The sequence below is a fragment of the Botryllus schlosseri genome, chromosome 13 (assembly GCF_051294905.1).
Source record: "Botryllus schlosseri isolate E-star chromosome 13, Bs_hap1, whole genome shotgun sequence".
Classification (NCBI taxonomy): domain Eukaryota; kingdom Metazoa; phylum Chordata; class Ascidiacea; order Stolidobranchia; family Styelidae; genus Botryllus; species Botryllus schlosseri.
Genome location: NC_137248.1, coordinates 4666630 through 4685628, shown reverse-complemented (window position 1 = coordinate 4685628; position 18999 = coordinate 4666630). Strand labels below are relative to the sequence as shown.

The following is an 18999-nucleotide window of genomic DNA, read 5'->3' as shown; positions in this document are numbered from 1 at the left end:
TAAGGCTGATTCACAACAATAAGTTGAACCATAGACGCTTGCAACCTTCATAGCTGCTGCGCATACACCACTGTACTGTACATCAAACGTTTGCTGCAGACAGAGGTGGGGGTCATTTTGCAGTATTACAATTTCAATCTCAAACTGTTCAGCATCCAGAAATGACAAGATTTCGTTATACCGGACAGCAGCAACGATTACATAAAGTTAAAAACATGGCATACTAAACTGCGTTGAGTGTAACAGAAACACGCTGTGTCAAAAGATGCCATGCGTAATGGGTATACAGATATTTAACATCTGCTAGTACTTCACGGCCATCTAACTCCAAATAGTAATATTGTTTACTACTTTGGCATTGTCCGGGACGTCGAGCTCTCATAACGGAACCCCCCGCCATTTCAAGAAGACCGTGAATGGCATTCTGTCATGCCGCCTGTGTAGGCAATGCGCCGTATCTTCAATTTCTGGTGATTCTATCACATACATCTATATATATTACTAATTGTAATTGAGGATATTTTAAGTGTTTATATATGTAAGTTATATGTAGTGTATTACAAAAATAGCTGAATCAATCAATCTATATATTTAAAAGCACACTGGTAATAATATGTGACGAATATTGGCAAATGCTGCTATTCCACCTATTTTAGAACGCGGGCTCGCGGGCTACTCATCTAGTCCTCGCGGGCTACCTGGGGCCCGCGGGCACCGGGTTGGTGACCCCTGCTGTACTGCATAGACAATCCAGTGCTACCAAACCGCTGCCTCGCGAAGCCATTTCTGGTGGGTAGCGAAGAATTTCTAAATGTTACAGTTTTTTTATTCAATTTGCCAAAAATGATAAACACCTAATCTTCTTTCGATTAGATGGGCTCATACCCCATCTCTCTCTCTGAATTAAAGCCACGTTCCCGTGCTTACAGTTAAGTAGCGAACCAGATTTTCGTGATAGTCATTTTGATAGGAGTGCGAAATAGGACAGTGTGTTTTTGTGTATGCCTTGGAATTGCGAACGTTGATGAGAAAGTGCTACCCAGCCCAATTGAAATCGGCAAACAATACTCGGAACCCATTTATGTAAGACGTAAACGACGAATTACTATATACTTGAATACCCGCTACCTCGTTTGTAAACCACTATTATCATCACGACCATTTTTGTCAGCTTGATAGACTCGTATTCTCCAAATGTCGCGCAATTCCACTTATGGGCATCTAATTTATCTCATTACTCACACGACTCATTGTGCGTTGAGTTACGTTTGGTCGTTTATTGGTGGATCGCACAATGGAACATTGCAGTAAAGGTGGGTCGGGAACGGAAAAAGGTTAGGTAGCACTGCACTACACGAACATCAACATATGTCATTATATGCATGGACAATATTCAAAATATTTTGTGTACTATATAGTTTGTTGTCGACATTCATCACTGTAACTTCCAGCGGCTTTAGGTAGCCAACGGCAAGGCGAGGTCTTATCGCGATAAGTCAAGCATGCCAGCTACATTCACCTGCCTGCACGTTCATCTCGACTCCACAAAATTCTCGCAGAAACCATCAACAAACTATTGCGCGATTTGATATGGGCTACCATTCAATATTGGAGTTAGCGATAAAAAGCATCGGTGTCATATTGTGGGTGTGATATACGCTGCGTAAGGGGTGACTGACACAGAAATATGCGCGAAGATTACTGATGACTAGGGCAAGTTTTTGTTGCAGTTAAATCCGTGGAAAGTTACCTTTATATTCACAAAAGCTGCACTAAAAAGTTGCATTTCTGGACAAGTTCCTTGAAATTATTAGGACATGAGATACTCGAATCGATCCGTTTCCAAGGCACTGTAGCAATACTCAGTGTTCAACAAAATCAATAGCCTGAAAAAATTGACCCAGTGAAATAATAATTTTCGGCAGTCCAGCCTGAATGTACGTCAAATCGGAAAGGACCTCAAATTTAAACGACTGTGAAATAATCAAGCGATCTATTTACAAATAGTGTCAAATATTTCCAGTAAACATTAGTTGCCTGAAAAATCGAAAAAAATGCAAAAATTTGAATGAAAATTCGAATAAAGTTGCAAAAAGTGTCATGAAAAATAAAAAAAGTTACAAAAAGTTGCATGGAAAAAAATGGAAAAAAGTTGCAAAAAGTTGCAATACACGAGTCTTCCAAACAGCTTAAAACACCATGCTACATAACTTCTGAGTATTTAGGAAGCTGCCGGAACTTATTAGCGTTGAATAATTGTTTTTGAAATGTGTGGACTTCTGGACTACGGTCTCTGGTCTACATAGGATTTTATGTATAACATATGTAATAATGCATGTAATCCCTTCAATTCCTCCATCGGTTCTTAGAAAATGATACTAGAAAGTAGACTTGGACAACTACAAAATATTCAGCTTTTCCAAATTAGATCAGAATTAGAATTAGTGAATTCACAAAATCTTAGAAATCGAATTGTATTCCGAATTACAAAATAATATAACAAATGTCCAGTTCACGTGAAAACGCCTCATTTCGGTCAGTATTGTCAAACGAACCAAACATTGTGCAGTATCCACTCACAATTAGTTCCAACACACAATAGGATGGAAAAGCCTACCAAACCCATTTCCACTCACTCAACACATGATTGTTACATCTGTCCAATTGACCTAAATTGTTTGCACTGAAGTAGTCTTCAAAAATCATATCAGTCAAGTTCATTCTGAATTCACTTTTCTCCAACGAATTTGGGGAAAAACAGCTTTAACAGTAGCCGTTGGTAGAAAGACTGTCTCCCCTCCTCAGGAGATCTTCTGCGCTTCATAATCTTTTCAGGGCTGAAGCAGCATCGTAGGAGGTATTTCATGTTGAGCAGTACTTCATATATCTGCACCCTTAATGGGTGGTATGTCATTCACGAACACACGTTTTTGCACTTGAAGCGCGGTCGTTTTAGTTCCTGCTGACGTTTTTATTCAACGAAATATGAAAACCTGAAATGTTTGGCATTTTCAAATTTTTATTATTAACAGTTTTGGCATCTGGTTCATCGATTGCCAAAAATAAATATGCCTGTCCATGAAGTAAGGAAGACAGCGCGGACTGTGGAAGGTTGGGACGGCATCAGTCTATTGTCCGAGTCACAGCTGCGCAGTGAGCAGCTTGCTCTACCAGTGAGGACAGTTCTTCTCTGATTAATATGCCTCTCGCGAAGCGAAATCGAGCACTATCGTTCGGTTGATTCACGCTGACGGGATGGATTTGGTAACAGCTTCCGTGTTGTTCTCCTTCCCTCCCGTATGCGAAGAGCGGTGCGTCTGTCGCGTTGTCGATGCACGCTCGGCGCGGCCGTGGCGCGAGAATAACGTTAATACGGCGGACGCAGCCCGGGTTCTTGTAATCTTCCTGAATTTTAGGGTTTAGAGGTGACATTGTATTATGCGTTCCAGCCCCTAGCACTGCATAATTGGACTAAACGACTATTTTAAGCTGTTTCGAAGTATAGAGTAAAATCGGAACCATAGCTACAGTTTATATCCAAATTCGATTAGAATAGAATTGCTGAATTCGCAAAAGCTTTGAAATCGAATTAAATTACGAATTAAAAAGAAATACAGCAAAAATCAAGTTCGGTTTAGTTTAGTTAGATCTAATCATAGTTATTCTCATAAGCATGGGAATGACAGATGTACAAGCTTGGCTAATTCGTACTGTACAGTTATCCTGTAGCATTTGCAGGTAAACCGGAAACGAGATAGCGTAGAAACATTTCACAAAATAAATTACCGATTTTTCACGTATATTAGTGTGATTAGATGACTAGAATTATCTTGTCAAGTCTGCCTTGCAGAGTATAAATCCATCTTACTGTGCGTGAGTTTTGAGTCTGGCTACGATGAAGTACAGAAACGGGTTAATTGCCGAGTTAACGTACACCAGCAGCGACGTTACATGTCCCAACCGCACGCAATATGAAGACTGCAATGCAATGCAAAAGAGATTATTCATTCTTCCGGAGAACGGCAAGCAGATGAATTTACACGGAGTTTAGGATACACCATGCTTGCAAAATTCTGTATTGTGTATACAGGGATACATGCGCATATGCACCATGATGGTACATGTGTTGGTGTCTCAGATTCATGCTGCCGGAGTGTGCCCAGATTCTACGTTTAATGCTGGAGTTGTCGTGCAATATAGGCAGAAAATAGTTCTGGCTAGGGTTGCATTTAAAACAAGTGGTTGTTTAAAACACTTTGTTTAAAACAAGTTTGAACAGCGTTTTAAACAAATGCCTTTTAAAAAAAGAACTGTGTTTTTTAAGTTGTATAATTATGCCATAATTGCGTAAATACTTTCCAAAAATCATGTTTTTAAGAGCTGGACACTACCACCTTAGCCGACGTGTAGGGGAGATGTGGTACCGATGGGTCAAAAATTACAAAATGATCTCTGGCCATCAAATCTTCAGCCGAGAATAGCAGATCTTTTGCTGTCTCAACACTTCGATACAAGCTCCACCTATCGCGGACATTTACGTGAATATCCGACTTTTCAAAAAATATTTATGAACGTTTAAAATTTGTTGCTCGAACGTGTCATCGGTCCCCACCCGGTGGGTCCAAAGGCACACGACCATGGGATCTATGAGACATAGGCTCAAAAACTCAAATTTGTTGACTTGTTTTGTTGTGTACTGTAAGCTAAGCTACAGCAAGCCAATGAATAATGTTTCGTCGCGACTTTCAAGAATCAAATATATTATATCAACTCAAATGTTGGCAAAAAATCATGTTTTGATTTAAGCCTAAACTTACAAAATTAATGTCACATACATATTGCCCGCAAATCGACATTTGACTTTCAAATACCTCGTAATAGCGATAAAACACCGCATGTAACTATGATTTACAGCCTATATATATGTAGGCGAGTTTCCGCTGTTGAGTGATTAGTTGGTCCATCTATTTTGCTTGATTTGGCCATGGTACCATAGGTCCCCCACCCCATAAATATTGTAATTGACTTGAAAATGGTCCACTCGAGGATGGTATTGATTCAAAAAATATGTCCCATTATATACCCTGATACAAGCCCTATACTTCACATCAAAAATCATGGCGGGTTTGTTAGTCTGAAAGGTGATATAGAAAAATGCAAATGTCGATCCAAATTTACTTTACACCCCCTAAAACGTAAATCATTCGTCACAGACCCCATAACTCATGCAGGTCGAATTTTTTTGCATGTAAGGAAAGATTCTGTCAGCAAGAACTTGTAGACAAATTCACTGAGTGTAATCATGGAATTATCATGGAGAATGTTAAAAGTATTGTTGGTCCCAGTGATCCATCGGTACCACATCTCCCCTACGATATGGAATGGTTGAAAACCTCAAAATAGTCGTTTCAACAGCTCTAATACGTAGATATTTCGTCAAAGGAGCTATATTTACCATATATTTTCAATTGTGAATGTCAATCCACTATGACGTCACGATGGAATATTCGTGACGTCATGGCTTAGAAAAACCAAAATAAACACCAATGAAGCACATTTTTTAAACAAGGGCTTTGTTTTGACCATGTTTGTTTTAAATGCAACCCTGATTCTGGCTCGTGTTTCACTTGTGCCGACTGCAAATAAAAATAGAAGGAATGGAAAGTACCATGAATATGTTTATAACTTGCAAAACTCCATTTCGTGAAACAACATAAACTTTCAAAAAAGCTATCATCAGTAATAGGGTGCTGTACCTAACACAGTGTACGAAGATATAGTTTTTTGACAAGTTGCGGCTGTTACAGTGGTAAATAACAGGTGTGTGATTATTCAGTGCATATTATGATATATATTCATCAATATCAACTTTCAGGATCCACATAGCAATTTCATCTGTGATCTACATAAATGTCACAAAATATAGCAAGCTACTGTAGACAATGGACATGTGATTGGAATAAACATCATTCAAAAGTGCAATGTACGTCGAGAGGAATCCTGGATAATAGTCTAGCTTTGACAGTAGGAAGACAGTAGGATCTACCTTGAGAACATTTTTTTGTGAAATAGGGGTAATTTCCAGTAATCTTGGCATCACTGATCAAAATGCGCATTTTAACAGTATCACGATGGGAGCAAAGGAAATGCAAACTTACGACGAACTGAGACGTAATCAGAATATGTTGAGAATGTCGCTCACATTGTAGTTCAGGGTAGTTCAGGGATATCTAGAAGTTCTAGATATCCTTGAGGTAGTTCAAGACAGTCTTGGTGGTACAGAATAATAGATGTGACAGCTCACTCATTAGGGATGTGTTTGTATTGATTGGTGTTATGATAGGCTTACCATATTTTGTAAATGTAAAAAGAGGACACTTTTTCAGAAATTTCAGACATGCAGAACTGGAGAAGAATTCTCAAAAACCGGTAAATTTTTCCCACTTCGTGATCGGTTGACTAAAAAAAAAAAAAAGGTCATTACTTCCGCTCAGAGCTCAAAATAACGTTTTTCTCTCCACATTGCCAGGTGGATGACTAAAAAAAAAAAAAAAAAAGGTCTTCTTTTCGCTCAGAGCTAAAATCACCGCTTTTCCCTCCGAAATACCCGCCGGAGCTTCACTTCTGCGCTAATTTGCGGCATATCACTCGCAATTTCCTATAAATCTGACCTAAATTTTCAAAAAAGAGGACAAAATCTCAATAAAGAGAACAAAAGGGGGTCCTCCGAGGACACTTTCAAAAATGTCAAAAAAGAGGACAAATCCTCTTAAAAGAGGACGTATGGTAAGCCTATGTTATGATAATAGCTATTGTGGTAGTGCTGTTATTGCTGGGGCCACCAAGTGTCTAGTATCGAGTACGTGGAATAGACACTTGGTGGACACGTGACCATGGATGCTTTTTTCTTGTCTAAACTCAAGGCCGCGAGGACGGAGAATAAAGTTCCCTGAAAAGAATTGTTGTATCTTTTAATATTAGGAGGTCTGCGGCTGACGATTAGCCCTAATGGGTGTCAGCGAAAAATATTCGGGTTTATATCGATATTAAAATATTATTCGTGTATATTTAAGTTGCCAACAATAAAATGACTCGCTTCACCATTGAATATTCAAGTACAATTATGCTTCAATATGTTCGAGGATTTCCACATCAATACGGTCTAATCTTGCACTCACACTTTGTCCGCGTATTCCAACAAACTTCGCCAGATGTTGAGCGTGATACGGCAGCCAGAACAAGGCGAAAACAAAAACCAAAGCGGCGCACATGTACACGACCCTGTCTCGATTTATGGTGTCACGACCGGAATTCCCGCCGTCTCTTTGGAAAGTGGTGCTCTTCAAGTGTCTGATGATTAAGGCGTAGCATGCAGCGATAACCTGAAAATCGATCAGTGCTGGTCATCACAGATTGAACACAGAGAGAAAGCGCGTTATACCGAGTTACTAACTGCCCAAGGTAATATATCCTAGCAGTCCACGAATATTTCAATAGTAAAGTCGCAACAACAATTAGCCTATATAGGCCTAATTCCAAAAATTGCATCAATTTGTCACTGCATCGCGAAGATTCATATTGCGATTTTCTTCCTCTATGCAAGTGAGTTGTAATTTGCAAAGAATGTCAAATTTTATCTATATCCGGCATGGCCAACCTTTTCAGCCAAAGGGCCACATGAGATTTAAGAACCATTGCGAGGGACAGTTGAATGTTGATGACCTTTCTTTAGTCGATAAGACTAAGATTACGACGCTTTAAAATTGATACAATTATGTCGTGAAAACTTTTTTCGAAAGTAATGAATGAATTCAATCAACAAATATGTTACTTGCATATATTGGGCGTCGGTTCGCCTACCACTGGGCTCATTTGGCAAGGACAGGATTCTTCTGCGTTTAGACATACCAATATCGAAGGATTCGATGAACATGACTCTATCATTTTGTGCAAATGTTTCACCGCCAACGACCTCGCTGCGGGCGCACAAGCGAAGTCGCATGCTGGACGACACGCTATCTCCTAATTTCGAATATAGTTAGACTCAATTCTGTAAATTACGCGTATTTATAAGTTTCGGGATATAGCTCCAATACTAAATGCAAGAAATCGAGTGACAATAAATCATGCGAGTGCTAAGAAAATTTTAAGTCAAATAAATCTGCTGCGAAATATCGAAGGTATGGGATAAATGTGGCTGACTCCCCCCCGTTATGCAAATGCGTCGGAACTGATCTTTTAGTCATCATCGAATTTCGCTGTCAGACTAATCAAATTTCGGTTGGCCTTGCAATTTTTCCTGATGTTACAACTAATTTCGAAAAATGTGGCCCGCGGGTTACGGGTTGGCCGCCCCTGATCTATATCGTGAGTAATAATGATAATAATGATGATACATAAAAATCCTGTTTTAGTTGATATTAGTAATTTTAAGATACCTTCGAAAGCAGTTATTTTCATAATAAAGGAGTCGGAGTCGGTGTCAGGGTCATTGTCACAAACTCCGATTCCGACTCCAGCCACTATCGTTTCACGACTCCGACTCCATTCAGTGAAAATTAGTCAAACTCCGACTCCTACGACACCGACTCAGACTCCGATCCACAGCCGTGGTTTTAGGCATCGCCACCGCCTTCAAAAACAGTCACGGAAAAATCGATTTTGAATAAAGCGTAAAGAGACCTAGGCTATACCGTTGATTTTTGTCTGCATTCTACAATTTACGGAACGTTCAATCCGTCATCCGTATCTGCGCCCAGATTACAGCTCTACATTAGGATCACATGACCGAGGTGTACTTACCACAAGGGGAAACAGGAACATGGCCGCGAAATTGACTATTATGAAAACTTTGAAAGCGTATGTGTCATCGTGGTAATGACAACCCATTTGGAGATCGGTGTCAAGTGGCGAGACCGCGGTCGAGGCGGGCATCGGAATGTCACCATTGGTCGAGTTCATCCTAGCAAGACACTGCGCGAGCGTTTCAGAATGTCCATCCAATCCTTGAGCTTTACACAGCTCTTCTGAGGTCGGTGGAGGCGGAGGTATAGGGATGTCATAATCGGTTGAGTTCATCATGACAAGACAGTGTGCGAACATTTCCGAATCTTCATCGAATCCTTCAGCTTTACATAGCTCTTGTGGGGTTGGAAGCGAATCAGGTAGGAAGTCATCAAATCTGAAAAGTAAAAAATGATATCAGCTACACTTTTCAAACTAAATCTCTATTCAAAAATACCGTCCACGGGAACACTGTACAACGTACATGCGTCATCATGGTTCATATTTTAGGTGCTATATGATGAACACAATCGAAGTTTGGTGGTCTCGATATTGGGAAAAAAGTGCCGAGACAATAATTATATTGAAATATAATTTTTGTCGAAGAAGGCGTATAAATGCGGCACTCGTACATTCGAATTTTGCTATATTGAAGAATTATATTCCCTACTCGACTTGTTGTGTCTTGTGTCCAGCTCGACAGGTACAGCTTGATAGATAGGTTAGCTCGTTTCAAACTAGCCCATATAAATTACTTACTGTGGCAATGGCAAACAGGAAACAGCTGGCGTAACAATCTTTAGACAGGTTTCCAGCAACTCCTCGTCTTTATTCATACCGGCATCTACGCATTGTTCCATAGGTGTTCGAGGTGGTGGAGGAAATACCAGTCTTTAAAGGGGAAACAGCTCATGTATGGTTAGAGGGGGTTAAGATAGTAATTGTTGGTACTCTAGTAGAAGTAGTACTATAGTCGTAAATTTCTAATTGATTAAAAGTAAAAGCGGCGACTTCCACGATTAATTCAAGTGGAATTAGTATATGAAGATATGAAAAAGTACTCAAATGGTATAGTTATAAAAAGTATGGATTTTGTCGGGACGTCGCTCACTTTTAGTATAGTAGATCGAAGTTGGCTGCTATGAAATTTCAGAGTGCATCTTCGCGAATAACGCAAAATTACTAAATATACAAGAAGTAGGTGTATTTTTCGAAAATATTTACCGCCCAGTCTTTATGACAATGCCACTCATTTACGTGACATTAGCATTTCCCCAAATGACTATCTACTTAACATGATCTGATGCAGGAAAGTAAGCAGTTTTGCCTAAACATGATAAGTAGCCAAAAAGAACAAATCTACTTGTAGTAAATAGTGACAGCTGGCAAAACGTAATGTGAGTACCCCCCCCCAACAGAAGTGTAGTTCATTACTGATCTTTTCTGTGTATATACTATCGATGCGGATAATTTGGGGACTGTTTACAAGTGACTGTATAATGAGTTGTTCCGCAAGTTGGGATAATATCTGGTGAAAATCCTGGAGGCCATCAAGATCAGAATTAAGACATTGTGGCTTCATTAGATGGTGTCACACCTGTCGCTATCTGTATAAGTTATCATGTACGAAATCAATTATGTCCCTTAAAACCGTATACCTGCACTTGCAATTTGGTTCGAGCCCAGCCACATCGGTGGAGATCATGGTAGGTATACTGATCAGTATGCATACAGTCCACGTCACAATTGTTATCAAGTAAGCAGCTCTGCGAGACCGCAATTTCTGCATATTTTCGGAAAAACTGTGGCACACAGCGATGTATCTGTCTACAGCCATCACCTGTAATGATACCATATCTTGAGATAATTTACCTCAAATATGTATAATTTAAAATGTCACTTATCATTTGAACATGACATTGTTAAACGAAAGTCACCTGCGATACCATTCGTATGAAAGTTAAATCCAGGGTCACGGAACTGTTCTCGTGCATCTAGTAATATGATTTAGGATTTGCATCCAACGTGCCATACGGCTTTTTTGTTCAGACTAGACGAAATGCACGACTATCGGTCAGCTGCTTTCGTGCCTACGCTTTCTAAATTTCGTCCGTATTCCGGCTCACAATACAATCACTTTTATTAGGGAAGACAGTTTCCATGTAAATAGGAAACCAGTGATATACAGATGAACGTATATTCGGATTATGTAGAGCGTGGAGCTTGCAGATTCTTCAAGATTTACCCAATGCGATTTGATCATACTTTTATATCAGTCTTATATGAAATAAATAATACAAGACAAAACATTCTTCGCTTGCGGTGAAAAAAATCACTCATATTATGACCGTAGGGGGTCAAAGTAGTCACCGATGATACTCAAGTAGAAGTAGAATTAGTGCGGAAAGATCCGGCTTAATTAAGAGTAGAAATAACGACTTGATATTGAAAACCACTTGAAGCAGATGTGAAAAACGAGATGTCTGAAAATTACTCAAGTAAGTAGGCCCTATAGTTAGAAAAAGTACATTGGGACGAAGGGTCGTAGGTTTTTGTAGGTCAACCGCCAATGATAGCATTATATATTAAAGGATGCATCTTTCCGATTAACGCAGAGTACGTAATAGACCGCACGAAAAAGGGTCCATTTTGGGGATTATATTATTTTACCGTGATACAGGGGTAACACAACCAGTCGTTAGACCGATACAACAGTATAGTACAGTATATACACGCTTATGATAAGAGTATTTTAGATTGGCGTATAACCGGATCATGCGGTGGATAACATGTAGGCCTACCCATCTGGAGTTAACATTCTCACCGTTAAAAAAGATATCGTGGCATAGTACGAGATGAACATGACGCTGTGCTTGGCTTTGCACAGCCATTCCGGGAATAACCAACCCGAATTGCTATCCTCTGAGACTTGAAATGGAATCGTCAATAGAAAAATGGTATCAGCAATCGCGAGTTGCAAGATGTACCTAAAACAGTATATAGTTTTGAATACGTAATCACAGAGTATAAATATTACCGGCGACCCATGCGGGTGACGAATGTACCCGCAATTGTACTTCGTTGCCGATGGCAGAAAAACTACATAAATCTGACCATCAGAAGTTCGGTTATCCACGGGAGCATTCAAGGTTTTGCAAAAGTCAGCTGCCTCGAGTTTCCATCTGCATCCAACATGCTCATTTACTAAGGCAGTGATGGTTCTTAACTGTGGTACCGATTAGACTGCTCAGGAGTGCCACGGGAAAATGAGGTAAATACGGTTGCAGTCGACATAAAACAATAAGGCCACTGTGCTATAGATATGATATGCTCTTAAATTGAAGCCGGAGGTGAAGAATGACTGCTGCAAAAATGTCCATCACACATTTAACTTTAATGTTAGACCACATCAAATTTAGAGCGCAGTGCCCCTTTAAAGAAACGCAAATTATGAGTAACATTTAGAAAGCTGATGACTAAAAATAAGTCACACAGGCAATGAGGCCATGATAGTCTGGTTTGGACGAAGGTGATGACCCTTTTGTAGTGATCACCATCATAATCTGTGATGAAGAGTAGGTTCCCAAATCCAGCACTCAGGGTTTTCGGAGTGCTAGAGTGTCTCGAACTCCCTTTCAGAGAGTGCTGCGAGGTCAAAAAGGTTGCGAACTAATGTACTAAGGTGTAAATGCCGTTTTTACATGTCGAAATTATGCATATCGATTCTTGTATGATAATCAGGATCAATATATCGACCCAGACAACTTGACTGAATGAATAAAGACGTATGCGATTTACATACGTCACGGCGTTCAATATGTCTTAAACACATTTCGGTGCAGTATCTCATAGTTTCGATCGGATATGAAACGCCGAAATAAATCTGTGTACTTTACCATACGGTGATGCCTTTTCTCAATTCCTTCAGCGCGAGTATCAATACAATAACAGCCAAGTTGGCGATAAGTCCGATGGTGCACACGAAGATTTGGAAAACATTCACAGCCTCAACTCCTTCGTACGTTCTGCCGTCGGCGTTGGCCGCGTCTATCGTGAAGAAGAATGCATTATAGTTTCCGGACCATGCAGTCTTACGGATTTGTGGATATATCGCTGTGTACCTGGGAAGTTTTCATGGAACATTGGCGGAGAATTTACTCCGTTTGCAAGTGGATCTCCACCGAACATTTGCTCAGAACCTGCTCCGTTTAGTAGAGGATTTCCACCGAACATTTGCGTAGAATCTACTCCGTTTAGAAGTGGGATGCGTTCAGCATTCATTTTGCAACGATTTTTTTTTATTTTATTTTTATTTTATATCTGAAGTATAAATATACATGTTCAGCATTTATTTGAAGTTATCGATTACGTAATGGGCGCGTATCAAGTCACGAAATCCTCTGATTCGATTGAATTAACCTCTGGAAATGCGTGGCTATCCCGTGACCCCATGTTGATTACGCTAACCTCACACTCTCTGATATCTGCTTGCATTATCGGATGTTGCATAGATATATCGTGAAGGCCTGCCGTATTAACTATGCCGTCAATCCGGTACTCACCAAAATAAAGGCTTACCACCAACTGGAAATTTCTATATACTGATAATGAAATATAATGGAACAGATACTGGAACCAACGTACAATATTAAATCCAAGACTGGAAAAAGTTTATCCGCGACTCCACTATACGGAATGAAGATTTTTTTGTAGAAATCATAACGATTTATACAGGGAGTTTCTAACCATGGCGCAACCGCACCCACCCCCACGGGCGATCATGATTTTAAAGTGGTGGGTAATACTTGGGCTCTTCCCAAATTACATCTCCGGCAAACATAAGTATGCGGCTGCGAGTAATTCTTTCTTAAATTAATTCCGCGGCCCGTCTAAAATCACAGGTAACTCATGCAGTCTGCAGTACTCAAAAGGTTCCGCACTTCTAAACGCGAATCGCATTAGGGAAGAGTTATTTTCAATAAAACAGCTATACGGTTACATTGCGTCGGTGGTTGAATATCACGTATAGCACTGGTAGCGTTTCCGAGCGATGATAGATCTCACTGAATCAGGAATCCCATCATCAGGGGTTAATATCGATACAAATACACATCACATCAAACGTGCAATCTTCAATACAGCAACCGTGCCATGTTATATACACCCATATCTATTCGCGGACAAGATGATGCGAAGGAGAAACGACCGCCGATATTCAAATTCAAAATAATTGCTTTCTCATGATAGGAAGTATGCCGTGAATAGAAACCTAATGTGAGTCCGTTCTTTTTTGTAGTAAAACAATAATTACTGACTCGTGCCATTAGATGTACGGAGACGGATGATACCCGAGACGATTCTTTCTAGAACACTGTACCTTATACGCATATGATTTATAAACTATACAGCAATCGTGTCATGAAACGAAACAACATCTAGAGAAGGGGTCGCCAACTCAAAATTAGTCGCCGGCCACTTTTCAAAGTTTTGTAGAAGTCCTGGTCTTCAAGACAATATCGAGACGAAATAGGCCACACCGTTTAGCAACCACGTCTCTGAAAATTTACGTCAGTAATACGTTGGGCTCTCTAACATGGACGACGAGCATAGTTACCACAAATAAATATTATTTTGTTAAAGAAATACAAATACAACAAAAATTATAATGACCATTGCATTTATTTCGAAGCATTTATTTCGAGCTGTGCACGATACCTGACGACGCCTAACATCGACCAGGGAATATATATACTGGGGCTATCGAGACACGGTACTAGCTTAATGATTATCCCCTTGTGGGGAAGCCCCAAACCGTTTTCTAAGCGTCTCAGTGTATTGACAGTGTCTGAACCATTACACGTCAAGGCAACATGCCCATTGTTATCAGCTGATTCCCCCTCGACGAAATGCTTTTGACATCGCGGACGCCATTTCGGCTAGTGAGGAATGGTGATGTTAGGCATAAGAGAACAGCTAACTTTGAACAACAACAACAAAATTTTAAAACTGAAATCAATTTCAGCATTTCAAAATGCTTTACTAAGCTTACTTCCGAAATCTCAAATCATATCGTGAGCAGCAAAATATCACCTCGCGGACCACGTGTCGGTGACCTCTGATCTAGAAGTTGACACACATCTTACAACCGCCACCAGGGATTCAGCTCTACTCTAATTAACAATAAATTTCGACTTGGCAGCAAATGTATTGCTATTGTAAGATGAACTTCGCCTTTAATTGTATATTATATGGTGGATCCACCACGATATTACAACAGGACAAAAACATCAATGACAAAAATATAGACCGTCCTATTCCTATCATGATATAATAATCTATTCCGTAACCTGAAAAAACTCAAATCGAAATTTTTACTAGAATATCACTAAACACCTACGTTCTATGCACAATGCACCATGCACATGCATCACTTCTATACTTTGAAAGCTCCACACAGCATCGCAAATGTTTATGCAGCTCAAATGCATATTAGCCTACCGGTATAAACAATTATTTTTTCCAGCAGATTTCATCTCCACTCCGGCTAAGGGTTTCCAATATATCCGAACCTAGCAATATTCAACCCCACCTGCCTCGTGATGCTAATCACCGCGCGCGAATGACTACTGGATGCATTGTAATCACTCGTGGCTATATGCGTTGAAGAGCTTATATCATAACTTTTATGTAGCCAAAATATAATTCGGGTTGAAAAAACTTATATTAAGAAAGGAAAATGCGTCACCGCAATATCTTGGAATGAAATTTTCACATCGCGCCACACTCTACTACTTTTTCGATTCTATAAAGTTTTCAACGCACGATTCTCCTGAAACTAATGCGTGAGTTTCATGCAGACGTTTCGCTTCTTCACGCTGTGTATGCGAAAAGTTCGGCACGCACTGCACCTTCTTCAACTGTGGAACAAACCGGAATAACTTTCTTATCTAGAAATTCCAAGAATGTCACAATTCGTGATTAAATTACTTACATACACGATGCGATATAGTGTATCGAAATTGGAATAAATGTTACCTATTACTGTTCTCCAATGAAGCGGTCACGCAATATCCCGCAGATAATGTGTTGCATTGGAAAATGCGGATTGAAAACTGCCAGAAAAAATGTTATCGGGTGGGCATAGCATGCAGTATCGTTAGTTAGACTTTATTGTAACATGTGAGGAGTATCAGTAGCGGGGTATCGTGCGTCATGACCTAGTTCATGGAATATTCCACGATCGTCCACAGGATGACCAATCGTGCCAAGTGAAGTACGGTGCTGAAAGTATTCCGCGTGGAGCTATACAGCCTATATCAACTCATCGCTTACAAAGGTTTCATTAAAATATGAGATGAAATTGATCCACTTTACTTGTGAAACAGAATGTACTATATACTATTCTGTCCATGAATAAATTTCAGAAGCTAGTTCACTTAAATTGAATTTCGCTGGATGCGATTTAAATGCCTTTATTCGGTTACATATTCAAGACAGATGCAAAGTATCTTATTTCATTATTATTTAATATAATCGTATTTTGAAAATTCGAAATTCCTAGGTATGAATTCTTCGGTATATGTCAGTAAAACAAAAGTACTACTCCCATCTTTTTAGATTTGTCTCCGTGATGATTTGAAGATTTTTTGCAACAATCTGCACCACTCTGGGCATGACAGTATCGCGGCGGAGCTAGCAAAATATTCTTTGAAGCTGCATACGCGTACATATAATTCTCCATTATGCATGTACGATTGCTGTTTATATATGTCATACACTACACGACGCACGAGAATATCGCAACTACGTGATACGTGACACATTTTTCCGGTTCTTTAAGTAAATCGTGGAATCCGTAATTGGCAAATCATCAAATCCCACAAGCCACTAAAATCGTGATAACACAACGAGAAAGCACGCCAGCTGTGACTAAACGACGTGATGTTTTTATATGTTGAATAATACTGTGCAATACATATGCTGGATAGGATAGGATATACGTCTAGGTCGAATTTTAGTGCGATAACCGTTGGAACGAGTTTGCTAGGATTATTTCTAAAATTCTAGCGCGACGCTCGAAATATGTTAGAGCCGTGTGTTGTAGCAATGAATGTCACATGTATAGTTTCTCGTAGTAATGAATGTCACTTGTAATTCCTCGAACACGTCTATACGACAGATCTGACTATATGCTTTCAATCTCAATCAGACTCATTCTCTCAGTGCGAGTCGATAACTATACAATGTCGCAATTGGGCGTTGCTTTTTTAGCTGCAGAAAAAGCCCCGACATAACATTTTATCGTGACCAATTTGAGGCCTGACTACACGACAATCAAAGATATCTCGGCTGTTAAGAAATACAGCCATGTGCGAATTCAGAATTACCGTTATATACTATGTCAGAATAAGCACCCGATTTCAACAGACTTTCCTACATATATTATACGATGTCATTGACCTTACATGCACATTGCACATTGCACAATGCACAGACATCTAGGACGGCGTGCAGGATCCACAACTACGATTATCTATCATATGTACTATCACCAAGAACACGAAGTAGCAATTTCCAAGACATCCCAAAACAAGTACATGGAAATAGAAAATGAAAGATCAAAAGTAGCTCAAAAACTGGTCGAGGGGTCACATAGGTTTAGGATTGAATTGGCTGTGGCGAATTTCGAAATTGAAAGTTGTTTTCTTCGCGATTACACAATACGACTGACGACACAACAAGTAAGTACAGTATTATATTCAATTACCGCGATACAGGGGCTATATCACAGGCGGCTTTTGAAAATTTGACCCATAAAGATAAGCACAGAGGTGGCCAGTAACGAAGTATACTTCTACGTATTAGAAGTGCTCAAGTGTTTTCCGCTACTTGCGGTACTTGCTCAAGTAAATATAATATACCGCTACTTCTACTTCGTAATATTTTGTGATCTACTTACTTAATTTTACTTTTCGCTATTTTCAGTTTTTGAATTAGAAGTAGTTTAATCAACCCTATCATAAAGATGGCCCGAGGAATTTCGGGGTTGTCTTCACGGAGGGCCAACATTTGATTTTCATAGAAGTTAAGTAAAGCCTAAAATTTTCGTCGCGCCTCGCGCACAGCAGATATGGAGTGACAAACATGTTTTTACTAAAGTATCGGTGGATATACTCTAGGTAGCGGGTTGCGTGGTTCCGTTCACACCGCATTTTCGCCCATATGAAATATTTCATCACAGTAAATATCGCCCATGATAACGTGTGAAACTACCGTTTCGCAATCTAACAATTAGCTATCATATCGTAATCTAGCCGCCCATGACGTGTCATAATCTGGAAAAGTAGACTCTGACTTTTTCCAGCGTTAGACGTGATTTAACAGACCACCGCTAAAACTTTCTGGACAAAAGACATGAAATGTATTTTCCGCTTTTGATAAATAGCATTTGTATTTCTCTCTGAATTCCCAGCATCATACTTTGAGTTCCAATTAATTAGTTTCAGTTCTTTTGTCTGGAGAACATACATGTCGAAGTATAAAAGCAAGTGTAGTAATGAATCTATTTTCCGAAAATGAAGCTACACTATATGGAAATGTTACGACCCGCCATATTTTTTTTTTCAACGTATAGGTTACAAATCGCGCAAACACCGCATCCGATACAACTTTCCGCATTGCTTTTCGACTAAACGACGGGCCTTATAATCTGGAGGAGGCCGCCATGCTCTAAAATTTTCTAAAACGGGGTGTTCGAGTAAACAAAGGATTAATATCGCATTTCCATATCAATACTATCATTTGCATCCCATGATGCAGACGAATGGTTATTCTGTCGAAAATTGATGCCTCCTGGAATGAATGGATATGATTCAAGCTCTCTACACCTTCCACATAGCTCAGCGACCGACAAGATAGCGTAATGGTGAAGCGTCCGGCTTCTTGATCGGTAGGTCGTGGGTTCGATCCCCGGCCGGTTCAGACCAAAGACCTGATTAGTAACACTGGTATCCATGACTTCCCTGCTTGGCGCACATGCATTACTGGGATAGCATTGAGGGGTGGTGCATGACTGAGGAAGTCGTAAAGGCTATATCTGCACTTCCTTGTCCAGCGGCATATGCACATCATGCACTCATGGTGTGCATATGCACAGATCGTGTGTATGTGTGTCATGAGTCGGTGTATATGCCGCAAAAACATCAAAGACAAAAA

At 39.8% G+C, this 18999-nt stretch overlaps 1 protein-coding gene across 2 annotated transcripts; it reads right to left on the bottom strand.

The window, feature by feature from the left end:
- Window positions 1–1735: 1735 nt before the first annotated feature.
- Window positions 1736–13128, bottom strand: LOC145454598 (uncharacterized). 2 transcript variants are annotated; one of them, XR_013920174.1, is made up of 10 exons: window positions 12906–13128; window positions 12681–12831; window positions 11609–11771; window positions 10443–10624; window positions 9544–9675; window positions 8803–9181; window positions 7179–7382; window positions 3869–3978; window positions 2919–3405; window positions 1736–2887 (listed from the first exon to the last, which is right to left on the bottom strand). XR_013920174.1 is itself a non-coding variant. In XM_080332592.1 (9 exons), exons 1-9 carry the CDS (start codon window positions 13063–13065, stop codon window positions 3243–3245), a joined length of 1644 nt encoding a protein of 547 aa, XP_080188718.1. In that variant the 5' UTR covers window positions 13066–13128; the 3' UTR covers window positions 1736–3242. The 2 variants fall into 2 exon arrangements, 1 of the variants encoding a protein (XP_080188718.1); XM_080332592.1 differs by having other exon boundaries at window positions 1736–3405.
- Between the last annotated feature and the right edge of the window lie 5871 nt (window positions 13129–18999).